At 32.2% G+C, this 14367-nt stretch overlaps 1 protein-coding gene across 1 annotated transcript in view; it reads right to left on the reverse strand.

Moving 5' to 3' along the window:
* Window positions 1–14367, reverse strand: part of LOC129217036 (phosphatidylserine synthase-like) — a 60906-nt gene that overhangs the window by 21254 nt on the left and 25285 nt on the right. Inside the window, 3 exon segments of the mRNA XM_054851276.1 lie at window positions 5449–5607; window positions 8743–8864; window positions 10494–10538. Of these exon segments, the coding sequence (XP_054707251.1) occupies window positions 5449–5607; window positions 8743–8864; window positions 10494–10538 (326 nt within the window).

The raw sequence follows: 14367 nt of genomic DNA on the forward strand, positions 1-14367 counted from the left end.
TGAATTTTCCAACTGATTATTTTCGGAGTTGGAGCGGGGAAATGTGAGGTACAAAAGTCTAGTGAACCCAGCTAATAGCAACTAAAACTGGAATAACTTCACTTATTTTTAAAATGGAGCAGGCTGGTAATGTTGCTACTTCTAAAAAACTAGAACAATGATACCAGGAGTAATACAGAAAAGTTTATGCTTCGTGATTTATTTCTTAAAAAAGCAAGTCTAAACTTTAAAATACCAGCAGTGCCCCTAATAATTTGGAAACCCATTGTAAAAGCAGAAATCAATAACGGAAACATGAAAAGTAATTACATCATCCAAAAGATTTTTCAAAACATGAAATTTTAATTGAAAATTTTCTATTAAACCTTGGCTTCATTCCGGATAATCCCCATATACACTGGATAACCTCCCTACCTATATCGAATAACTAGCCGGATATCCAGTTCAGAGTGGGCGGCTGAATCAGATACCCGGCCGAATCGGATAGTAAAAAACTTAGCTGGATAGGTTGGATGCCGGATAGTTACTGCATATCCGGTGCACTCCTATAGATTATACACATTATAGGGTCTGGAGTGGGAAGTGGTCAATGGGGTTAACTGGTTATATGTCAAATAAATAGCTACAGCTTGGAAATAAATGTTCGAATGAATGTGAAAATTTTATTTTAAGATAGGGCAGTTAGAAACTACATCTTGAATACAAAATTTCACAGCTGGCAAAGTTTTATATGGTAAAATAAAATATTTTCTGTGAGAATGAAAAATTTCAAAATCTAAACACCTCTTTTAACTTTCTTGGAAAATTTTGTATGTTAGAATTATAAACAGATTGACTGCACAGGAAGCTTCCGACATGTCTCAAGAATTCTTACTCATTAGCAGTTGGCTGAATCTATTTTGGATAATTTTTTAGAACAATTTAAGTAAGATGGGATAAAGTGGTCATAACATTAGACTCAACAAATATTGTTCTTCTAAAGGCACTTAATCTTCAAGTATGAGGCAGACATAAATGAAATATTAATTTCACTTAATATATATTGTTTTTACAGTAAACATGGTTAAATATATGCATTTGCATATACTCATGTAGGCACTTCTATACACATATTCACATAAATGCACCAATAAACGCATAGTATATGGGCATTTGCAAGTATTTTTTATCTACACTACTGGCCATTAAAATTGCTACACCAGGAAGAAATGCAGATAACAAAATGATATTTATTGGACACATATATTATGTTGGAAATAACAAATGATTAAATTTTCAAGAAATTTGGGTGAATAGATTCTGAGAACTTAGTACCTAGAACTACCACCTCTGGCAGCAATAACAGCGCTTATACGAAAGGGCATTGAGTCATAAAGCGATTGGAGGACATGTACGAGGACAGACATCCATGCAGCTTCAACACGATGCCACAGTTCATCGACCGTAAAGGCTGGGGTTTGCTTACAAGCCAGTTATTCAGCAACCATTGACCAGACGCTTTCTATTGGTAAGAGATCTGGGGAACGTGCTGGCCAGGGCATCAGTTGAACATTTTCTGTATCAAGGAAAGTCTGCACAATACCAGCCACATGCGGTCATGCATTATCCTACTGAAACGCAGAGTTTCACAGGGCTCGAATAAAGGGTAGTTCCACGGGTCGTAACACATCAGAAATGTAATGCCAACTGTCCATAGTGCCATCTATGCAAACAAGAGGTGACCGAGATGTGCATCCAATGGCACCCCATACCATCACGCCAGGCGATGGGCCAGTATGACGATGGTGAATGCACGCTGCCAGTGTGCGTTCTCCACGATGCCGCCAAACACGAATGCGACAATCATGATGTTGTAAGCAGAACCTGAATTCATTAGAAAAACGACGTCTCACCATTAGTACACCCAGGTTCGTCGCTGATCACACCATTGAAGGCGCTCCTGTCTGTGATACAGCGTCAATGGTAGCCGCAGCCATGGTCTCCGAGCTGACAGTCTATGCTGCTGTAAACGTCACCGAACTGTTCGTGCAGACACTTGTTGTCTTACAAATGACCCCATTTCTTGACTCAGAGTTCACGATGTGGTTGTACGATCCATTAAAGCCATGCGGATAACATGCCTATCATCAAGGCTGCTAGTGATTACTGGCCGTTGAGCACCAGCACAGCGATCTGTATTCCCATCCTGAATCCATCGAATCCATGTTCTGCTAACTGTCATTGGATTTCGACCGACGCGAGCAGCAATACTGCGATAGGATAAACAGCAGTCCCGTTGGGCTACAATGCGACCTCTATCAAAGGCAGAAACGTGCTGGTACGCATTTCTACTTCTTACACGAGGCATCAAAATAATTTTCCACCACGCAGCAGCGTTAAAATTGAATTTGCACGTGATAAATTGGCCGTATAATATCTTCATTTAAACACATTGTAGGTGTCGCTGCGGGCGCCTGCGTTGTCTGAATGCGCTGAAAAACTAATCATTTGCATATCACATCATCTTCTTCCTGTCGTTTAAATTTCATGTTCTTATCATGTCGCATTCTTGGTGTAGCATTTTTAATGGCCAGTAGTGTATAAAGATATACATTCGACTATACACGTATATATCTGCTTATACTTTTATGTATACGAACACTTATATACTCAGGTAGACACATATATGCACATACGTACTCGAAACTCAAGTAGAAACTTACACACAAGCATATGCAGGGCCGGATTTAGGGGAGGGCAGGTGGGGCTACTGCTCCGGGGCCTCCACAACAAAGGGGCCCCATTATCATCAAAGGGGCTCAGTTATTCCATCCGAGGACTGCAGAAACTGCAGTAAGGCTGCAGTAATAACTGAGCTGGCGGTGTATTTTAAGTATTTCTGCCTTAGCCCTGGCTTTAGGGCGGTAACTTACTGCAAAATACCTTAGCTTTGCCATCAATCTTTGAGTTGAATCGCATCATTGTTGCGGTCGCTCATCTGGTTTGCTAATTTTGCTTTAGCTACCAGTTTGTTTGGCTCTCTTGGCTCCCTTAAGAGATTTTTTGCCTCCAGCTCATGTGATTCCTATTCCGGGCTGATGAGTGCTAAAAAGCATGAAACTGCAGTCCTCGGATGGAATAACTGAGCTGGCGGTGTATTTTAAGTGTATACTCTTGTTTACACAGCACGTATATACTCACATATACCCACATATACTCATGTATAACTACATTATACTCGTGCATATATTTGTATCTATAAAAATAACCAAAATATACAAATATTACAGTTATTTGTAACAGTTTTGCATCTATTTTTAACTATGACCACTTTACCCCATGCTATGACCACTTTCCCCACCCCATGGGGTCAAGTGGTCATAAATACATAGGGAAATGAAAGTGTTATAAACCTACTTAAATCAATATTTTTTTCCCTGAAATGTAATGCACCGTGTTCTTTAATAATGCAAGGCTAAGTAACAACAAAAAAAGTTGAAGTGTTTAAAGAATTTATTGTATTTATTATCCACCTGAGTTGAAAACCTATGATTTTATGACCACTATACCCCATCAGACCCTACACTGTAGAACTTTATTTATCCAAAACCACATTTAATTGAAGTTAATTTCATTGTTATTACTATTTTTTTTTTTTTTTTTTTAATGAAAAAACAACACTACTTTAAGATTTTCAGAGGCAGCAAGTCCTGTTGCAGATAGCGAGTCATCTGTGCATTTTTATTATTCCTGTTTTTTAAGTTTTTCACCACACCCACCAGTAAATATTTGGAACATTGAAAAATAATGCCAACTTTTAAAATGCTAGTAAATAAAAAAGTGAGCCAATTGGAAACTTTTGTTTTGTTAAAAATGTTTTTAGTTGTGTATGTAGGGTAAAAACTAGGTGTATAATTTAACACAGTATAAAGTTTACTACATTGTTACCAAATGTGTAGTAAAATAAAGAAACTATCTCTTCAAGGTAAATGGAGGCCACTCCATTTTCCCAAATATCTTATATCCTTTTCTTTTTCTTTACTTATTAGAAAAACTTCCCCCTACAACAACTGCTCTTTTTCTGCATTCAACCTAAAGTATGTGTAATATATCTTATTAAATTCTGATTTGAGTAAATGTTTATCGAACAAATTTATTCTTTATAATTAAAGTAATAATTCAGAGATAAAAGTTTCAGTGATTTCCTGGTGGCCATTGTGAAAATCTCTAATTTTATCCTTAGTATTTGATAAATCACAGGGGGTCAATGGTCCAACCACTTTGGTTGATGAAAGTTCTAAAGTATTATGCATCTAAATTTTCTTCCAAAATTGGTATTAAAATGTTTTAATATATTTTCATCTTCAGATACTCCATTTAAGCAAAAAATAACAGAATTGAAAAAAAAAAAAAAAAAAAATACTAAGCACTTTTCATAATGCACTCAAAAAAATAAAATAACTTTTCTGTGTCAGAAAGGACAATTTAAGAATTCCTGTAGTTTTTCAAAATTCCAAGAAAATGACATCACAAAAACAAGAAAAGTGCTGCTCAAGTCATGAAAAGAATTTCTTATCATTATCTAGCTTTACTATATCACAACTTTGAGTGTTGAAGCATGCACATTTTTCTTATTGGTAAAGTTTAGTTTGAAATGACTTGAACCACACTTCTCTTCATTTGTGGTGACATTTTCTTGAAATTTTCGAATACGAAAGGAATTCTTAAATTGTCCTTTCTGACCCAGAAAAGTTATTTTGTCCTTTTGAGTGCATTATGAAAAGTGCTTAGTATTTCTTTTTAAAATCTGTTATTTTATTTTCAGCCTAAATGTATTTCAGAAGTAGAATAATTTTACCATCACGAAACTTCACCTTATTTTTCATTTAAATGCTCAGTACTAAAGGGGAAAAAACCTATATATGTGTCTAAAACTTTAAAATTTAATCATTGTTTCTCTCCAGGATTTATTGCTTGCTAATTTCATGCTTGCTTCAGAGCAGCCTTGATTCAAAATTTTCATTATGATTGCTTTTAACATTACAGTTGCAATGCAATAAAATTTGTAACAATGGGTTTTATATTTAAATATTTAATGGGGGAAATTACATGAAATTTGTTGTTTTCCATCCTAACAGAAATAATAATTTTATTTTAGAACTTTAATTTTTCAGCACTAAGTTGTACCTTTAGATAAAGCAAATCATTTAATGTAATCCCAAAGTATCTAAGTGGTCTAGTTGCTGAGATATAAGCAAAACTAGACCTCAGATTTCTCTGTGACAATCAGGCCAAGTATAATAAAAGTGCTTTAAAAAAAAAACAGATGGAGAAGGAAAAAAAACTTTTGTTCATTAGGGGAAAAAAAAAAGAATGCATCACAGAACTTTCTTCAACCTTAACAATGTATTTTCAGAAATTTAGAAAAAACAAACATGCATTAAAAATAGAAAGTGAACTAAGTAATACCTCAGTGATTTCCCAGGTGACACTTATTGTCCAACAAATGCCATAATGTCTCACTAACATAGCTTTCATTGCCCAACCAAAAAAATGGCCAAAAGCAAAAACATCCACATGACTCCATACACGCTCAAAAGTTATGTCTGAGCAGTTTACTCCATATTCCTAAAAAGAAATGTTAATACAGTATACAACATTAAAGATTAAGAATTTAAAGAAAGAACATTTATGCATGGGGCAGTAGTGAATGGAACTTTTTTTTTTTTACAATTACAGTCAAACCTCCATATATCAAAATTTTCTATACATCAAAAGTCCAGCAAATTTCCATGTCCATTACATAAAAAAAATTGTTTCTATATATCAAAAAAATCTCTACAGATTGAAAAAAATTTCAAGACATTCGTAATTTTTTTTTTCACTTAAAAATTTTTCTCATGAAAAATGAAGGTTAGGGGAGAAAATTATGTTTACAAAAGGTTGCTACAAGACTCATATGGAATCTGGGGTTGAGGGGTGTGTAGATGGGTCAATGTTCTGTTCTGGAGTTTTTAAATTCTCTCAAGTTTATTTCAAATCTTAGTTGTAAACAGTAATGCAGTGAAATCAGTTTCCAGTATTCCCTTTTATCTGTTGATTATCATTATTAGTCTTTTTTTAGCTTTAGCGAAAATCTTTCCAGTTAAGTGGATTGATTTTTTACTTTTCACTTGATTATTGTTAAAACAAATATCCCCTAATGTTGCAGATCATGTTGAATTGCCAAAGAATGAAGATGTATGAAGGCGCAAAAATTTTATTTCACTTAATTTAGTATTTGCGCAAGCATAATGCCTGCTATTATGAGAAATCGGAAAGCCGTAATAAAAGTACTGAAGCTTACAGAAAACTTTCGCTCAAAAACATGAAATGACATTATAGTTGTTTTTTTAGAAACAATGCAGTGCTCAGAAAATGTTTCATTTAATTTTTTAATTATTAACTTTCATTTATTCCAATGCTCATATAAATTAGAATATGGGTTTCATACAAGAAAATTAGCTTCAATTTTAATGTTTTAGGAGCTTTCCATGATAAACTAAGATCATTTCTATATATTGAATTTTTTTCCAGCTATTTGCTACTTTGATATACAGGTTGCAGCGAAAAAACCGGGACAAGCAATTTTCCATATAGCTTTATTAAAAATAAATAAATTAACAAAACGCAAAGAATAACAATATGAGTAGATCTTTAGCAATCAATAAATTTAATTGGTTTCAGATTGACTGCTTTTTGCAGTGATACAGAAGTGCAACTGCTTATTGAAATTTTCAGCCAAGGGCCGCAAGTCTTTTACCTTTAATCAATCCCATTTCCTCTAAAGCAATCGGTTTACAGCATCTAAACTTTTGTGCAGTTTAGGGTAGACCTTTTACTCTAAAATAGGCCATACAGTGTAATAAATGGGATTGAGGTCTAGCGAGTGGAACGTCCACTTTACAGATGATATGTCAAAAACAATACGCCTTGTACCACCCTTGTCTTTTTAGCCATATGAACTGGCGTGGAGTCAAATTGAAATGTCCAGCCTACATTGCTGAAGTGCTCTTAGGGCTGCAAAAGTACAACAGCTGCTCAAATGCTCTTTTGGTACACTTTTTGATTCATTTTACGGCTCTCATCCACAAAAAGCAGAAATTTTTTTGTCACAAGTGCTTATTCCAACACAGACCAAGTCTGACCTCAGATTTTGGTGATGTTTAACATTTTCTAAGGTGCTTGGAGTGTCTACAGACCAAATCCCATCATTCTGGGGGTTATGAGTTGGTTGAAAGGTAAATTAGTGAAAGGTATCTCTTCCAGCGCAGACTTGCGGCCCGCCTCAAACGTTTCTAGCTTCTTTGGATTCATACAATTTTGTTTTCTTCATAAAAGGCTGAACTTTTCAGAACTCGTATAGCTTCAGCCCAAGCTCTGTTTTTGCCCTTAGTTGCACTTATCGGTCATAAATTCCCGTCTCACAAACAATTTTTCTCAAAGAAACCCAAGGATTTCTTCAACTCACATTTGGATGGCATGACGATTAACAGAAATGTTCAGTTTGTTTTTGTGCACTTATTGGACGTCAACTATAATTTCCAAGCCACTTGAAATGGCATACTGCATCAAATACTGTTTGCCGTGGCACAACAAGCAAGCGAACTGCAGTTCTCCTTGGTAAAACTTTAAAGTAGAAAGTCTTTTGGTTAAAATTGTAAGGAAGACGAAAAGTAATACATAAACTGGGAAATATATTGTTATAAAGTGAGGGACAAAAATAAATAAAGAGACTCATTAAAAAGAAATTAGTTTACTTCCATCCGATGATGCAAACTTTGTCCGAGTTTTTTTGCCACAGCCTGTAAGGAGGTCCGACTGTAATCAATTTTTGCAAATGATCATAATATTGAATATAACCACCTTTCATTTGTAGATAACAACTGATGACCCATTCGGGCCTTAGTCTTATTCACTACCACTCTTTTAAAGACACTCAATGCATCATAAGGAATTTTAATACCTTGAAGATACAAACAGATTCACTTGATTAACTACTTGAAGATACAACTAATACTTTACATAATATTTTATACAAAATAGCACAACTAAAATAAAGTACAGTAGATTGCTATTACTCTGAATTCCAATTAGTTGAACTTACAATTAACTGTGAACAATCTTATCTTTCTCAAATATTTTTTAAAGAAAAATAATTTGCTCATTCCCTTTTTTTTTTTTTTGAAAGAGAAGTATTAAACATCTACTAAATCAATCAAAAACATTGCCTTGATAAGTATTTTGCATTGTTAGGAGCAACAAGATGAAAAATGTTAGAAGAAAAAGAGTGGAAGAGATGTGTCAAGACAAATGAATTCCCATTTCTCATATAACTCTTTCCTAAGGACTTTGGTTTACTGGTATTGGTAGTCCTGGCAGGTGCTGATCCATAGCATGATTTCTTTTTTTTTTTTTTTTTTTGCATTTCAAGAAAAGCCTCCATTCTAGGGTTCGAACATTAAAAGCATTTTACTCAAAAAAACTTTCAAAGTCCACTTACGTACCTTTGCTTCTCACTGCTTCAGTTGTAGTTTTGGAGGAAAATTTTAAAAATCCTATCAACTTAGCGAATAAAACTCTTGGTAAGGATTTTTCCATGTAAGCCCTAAAGCTTTTTAAAAGTACTTAAAATTATAAAATTTCCATAACACGGAAATAAAAGTTGATTAAATTAAAAGTTCAAAACAGTAACATGTAAAAAATAAACACATTTCAACATACTTTTTCTGTATCAATTCGAAATTCAATCAGTTCAGGATAAAACCAATACATAATCCCTTTCACAGTATCATAGCTTTGAAATAACAAGAAGAGAAGTCCAAGTAAATAGATGACACTGACACCTAGAGATGAGAGGAACAAATGAAGAGATGAATTCCCATAATTAATCTCAAAAAAAAAAGTTACTTTCTCCCTCCCCTTCTATGATACAACACAGGACAGTATGGGGACAGAAAATTTTTCAAGCCTAAAATGTTTCCTAAACATAAAATTTTCTTAAACGTAATTGAATCACATTTAAAGAATTATTGAGTAAAGAAACTTAGCAATGTTATATATTATGCATAGTTGTTTAATATGCCTAACTGATTCTAGTTGACGTATTTTTAGCATAAAGCCCAATCTTCAGCAATCAGCATGCCAATCTTAAAAAATTAAAAAGTTTATTACCCCCCCCCCCCCAACTCCCCAGTCGTTTTACCATAAAAAAAATTTAAAATTTTTTGGTTTTGTCTGATCCTTTTGATGTGTTTTGGCTTTATTCAAAAATTGATGAACATCTTCAACCAAAAAATTCATCCATTTATCTTTTGTTTCTACACAAATTTCGAGTATACCTCGAATGGCTGATGACAGTCAAAGTGATAGCGGGTTACTTTTGCTGTTAATATTTTTGCTAGATAATTTTATAAGAAAGGCAGCCTTCTTTGATGCTATTATGGTGAAATTTAATGCCTCTCTTTAACATAATTTGTGAGAGTTGAATGTAAGATGTTTTCATTGTACAAAGTTAACGAGTAGGATACATAGGCGGATGGTGGAGTCAGATAATATCGATCCTTTCTTCTACTTTTAATGAAAAATTATATGATTTTCTACCATGAGTTTCATTAAATATTTCTCATCACCGAAGATTTCTTTTAGAATGTTCACTTTGCTAACTCTTTTTTTTTTCCGTTAAACTTTTAACACTGTGCAGAGGACCAATATGCTCTGGTCTAAGGGTAAGTTACAATTTTAATGATAAATGTTAACCAATATTATAATAACTTACTTATATTGTTTATTGTGTTTAGAATAAAAAAAACATAAAGGTAAACATAATAAATTAAACCAAATTCTGCTTTCTATTTATGTCAGAATTGTCTATATTTTCTCAAGAAACAGGAAAAAATTAATCTAATGATCTTCACTGTTGCTATGCTAAAATATTGTTTTTTAAATTCTTCTAAAAAATTTAGTTTTTGTGGGATTTCTAAATGTGGACCCACATACCCAGAGTTCTCGGTCTAAAAAAATGCTGTCGTATATTTTTCAAAAAATAAAAAAACACGAATATTTATAAACTAAAAGAACTTATTTTTGGAGAGGAATTCCATTTATTGCTCCATACTTTTATGAAAATCATTAAAAAAAAATAAAGTGACAGACTTATGAAAATTAGTCGTCACTGCCAAAAAGACAATAAAATTTGTTTCTGAAACAAAATTTGTTCAATATGACCGTACTATAGGACTGGTAGATCTAAAATAATATTTGTTGGTCATAAATTAAAAGAAAATAGAATTAGCATTATCAAGGCCAGCTGCCCCATGGTAAAAGAGCTCCAATTCTCCCTTACGCATTATATACAGAATATATATATATATAATTACATATAATTTTATTATAATTATTAACAAAGTATTCTGCATGAATTACTTTATAAAGAAATTTAAAAAATCTTTTGAAAATAAAGAATCAAAATTTACCAAACACTAATCTCCATATTGCAGGATGTGGTCTGATAAACGGCCCTGGAAAAAAAAACACTCGGTAAATCTTTGAAAGTAATAAAATTCAATAAACATTAGAAACGTGACTTCAATATGATTGCAGCATACATAAAAAGAAGAAAAATACGATAATTTCACAAAATTTTTTAGAAAGTTAAAATAAAAGAACAACAATATCAGTGAATATTTAGTTGCACTTGAAATCATAAATTAAAACAAATAAACAAATTTGAAAACAATTTTAAGAAAGAAACATCAAAAGTGAATTATGACAAAAATTGAAATGTTAAGATTATCTTGAGACATACTGAACAAACTGAAAGCTCATAATTAAAAACTAACAAGATTTACAAAAAAAAAAAAAGTTATGCATTACACCTCACTCAAAATACAAAAAGGGTTTTTTTTCCCCTCTAAGAACTTTAATTTTAGCAGAAACAAAAAATTGTTTTGACTAATAACATGTTGTATTAAATTCTGTAAAAACAGCAGAATAAAAGTATGCTAACATTCATGACCTTTCTAGTAATATATTGCTGCAACCTTGATAATATATTGACAGGATCAATACTTAAGCTTTTAATGCTTTTACAAGGTTACATAATATCCCACTAGTTAAGGAGGGACAATTACCTCCCCCCTGGCTTTAAGAAACCAATAAATACCTATATCTGGGAGTGTGTTTGTTGTTTCTTGATGTAATATCTATGCATTGCTATAATGCGCTTGACAGGAACAATTTGAAATGATAGGCCCGATGGGTATTACACTACCCCTCTCTGGCATAGATTATAGGGTTCTTTTTTTTTTTTTAATAGAAAACCTTGTGTTTTCATGAACATACATAGGAGAATCACTGACTGATGCTTTACAATGCATTTAAAGTGCATTTTCTAAAAAACAAATCATTTAACACTTTCCCTGTTGCTCATCTCCCACCAGGGCGTAGCGCCGAACAGCTTCTCTTCTTCAATTAGCATCAGGGGCGTGTACAATAGGGTGGAGTGAAAAAAATCAAAATCTGATAAACATTAAGTAATAGTGTGGAAAAGTTGCCTTTTGTAGAGATATTTAGTAATGCAAAAGGATTTTGACAGAAAAAATAAGATTGAGGCTTCGCCCGCATCTTGAAATTGACCATTATTGCAAAAAAACTGAAAAAAGTTACAATTTCATCAAAAATAAGTTTTGATAAATTTGATGTAATATCACTTAAGAGTAGGCTTTTTGTGTAGATTACATACCGCATGTGATCATTTTAATAATGAACCATATTTTAAAGTTCCACATATGCTTTGAATTTGACTAATATAGCCTCAAAACTATAAAAAAAGTCAAAAATCCTAAGGCTATAAAAAATTGTAAGGCTCCGTACTTTGAGAACAAGTATCATAGGCCATTATTTGTAAAAATGTGCTCTCATATTGATTAATCCTTTTATAGATATCAAAAAAAAAGTAATAAAAGTATTTCTTACATAGAGAAAAAAAAAGTTGATTTTCCCCTTAGCGCTTAACAAAATGAAAAATTTACGTGTGATAAAGAATGTAAGCGCATAACTTTGGTGCAAAATGTAAAATTTACATGTGATAAAGCACATAGGTTAAGTATAAAAGTTTGAAAATAAATATATGTAGCTTGCAACGTCCTACAAAAGTTGCACCTTGAAGCAAAAGAAGTTGCTACATAAATTTTAATGATTTTTGAGCTCTCAAACTGCAGCCACATTTCACACAATAAAGCATAGTTTGGCTGGCATTGAAAATTTACAATTTTAGATTTCAATTTCAAAGCTGAGAGACTACCACGAGCTCATCGATAAGGGGAAGTGAGGTAAACTTGGCATCACCTTTTCAAATTGGGAATTTCAGATAAAACTTTGAAAGAAATGATGCTTGATGGCGTACCTACTGAGTTTTATGGTTTTCAAAACCTCACATGTGGTACTAAAGCAGTGAGACGATTGGCAAAATTAGATAAAGAAGCGCTAGCTATAGTTTGTTTTATAACCAAAAAAGATGGCTTTATTCAAATCAAATTATAATCCAGAAATACGCCACTATATAACACTAAGACCGAAAATTGACATTAATCAAATAGTTCAACTAGCATGCCAAACTATTTTATAGTAATCAATGTGATTATAGTTTAAGGGCTCAAAAATATTAAAATTTATTAAGCAACTTCTTTTGTTTCGAGGTGTGGAATATGTCGGCTGTTTCAAGTTACATTTACATTTTCAAATTTTTACACTTAACTATTGTTCCCTAACGTAGGCAAAATTTTATTTTTTGAGCTAAAGTTATTGACTAAGTGGAGAATTATCTTTTTTTTTTTAATTGGATAAGAAATGCTTGTATTATTATTATTTATTTATTTATTTATTTTATTTATTTATTTATTTATTTTTTTTATTTATTTATTTATTTATTTTTTTTTTTTTGAATCTATGTAAAAAAACAAGGTTTGAAAATATCATGATATTTTCGAAAATATCAGATATTTTGATATATATCGGATATTTGATATATATATATCCGATATTTTCAATCAGCACAAACTAGCCTTCAAAATAGTAAATACATCCTCAAATCTCAATCTATTTTCTTATTTTTTACAATATATGGACTTAAAATAAAAGTTTCTTTTATTATTTACATCTAATATTTCATTTTACATTTTAATCATTTTTAATGCAGTTAATTTAGCATTAGCTGTTTTACTCATTTTTCTTCTGTTAGCTACTTTTACAGTTATATGATTCGGAAATAAAACACATGCAGTCAGTGCACAGTTATAAGACATTTTCTTTAGATCTTACCAATGTTTAATATTTAATTAGGCACTTTTAATGAGAATTAAAATTAGTACATTACCCATAATTTTATGAATATAAAATACAAGTAAAAACGGAATATTATATTTTTTCTTACATTAATGATGTATTAATACAGCATAAAAATATAGTACATAACTTTTTGGTTATTTTTAATAATAAATGAGCAATAATACTGTGATTAATATATATTTTATATTGAAGATATGGTAGTTGAAAAAATAAATATCAAAAATATCAAAATATCATGATATTTTCGAAATAAATATTGGATATATATCATGATATATATCAGCAAACCCTGGTAAGAATTAATTCATATTTAAGCAAATTTTTAAAAATAATAACTTCTAATACTTTTTCCTCAATGTACAAATCATCACAATGTAATTCAATTTCAACACTATATATGTCAAATTCAAAGCATGTGTGGAACTTTAAAGTCTAGTTTATTATTAAAATGATCTTATGCGGTGTGTAATCTACACAAAACGCCTACTCTTTAAGTGATATTACATCAAATTTGTCAAATTTTTTTTTTTGATAAAATTATTGTAACTTTTTTCAGTTTTTATGCAATAACAGTCAACTTCAAGGCGTGGGCAAACCCTCAAGATATTTTTTTCTGTCGAAATCCTTTTGCATGACAAAATGTCTCTACAAAAGGCAACTTTTCCGCACTATTACTTAACGTTTATCAGATTTTGATTTTCTTCACTCCACCCTAGTGTACAGGGGGGAGAAGGAACACCTGTTGGCCTGGACCCAAGCCTGAAGGAAGCCCGAGATTTTTAAAATGAGAGTTTAAATATATGCGGGGACATAGGGATAAACAATATGGCGGGGCCCAGTAAAAGTCATTTGTGACAGGTCCCAAAATTTCTGCGCACGCCCCTGATCAGCATGGTACATAAGTTGTCTCTGAAAGTTTTGACAAAAGGGCAGTCTATCGGCAGCGAACCTGTCTTTTGAAAGGAAGAGCACTAGGTTTTTTAAAACAACAGGAAATGCTGA

This window comes from Uloborus diversus, chromosome 1 (assembly GCF_026930045.1).
Source record: "Uloborus diversus isolate 005 chromosome 1, Udiv.v.3.1, whole genome shotgun sequence".
Lineage (NCBI taxonomy): Eukaryota > Metazoa > Arthropoda > Arachnida > Araneae > Uloboridae > Uloborus > Uloborus diversus.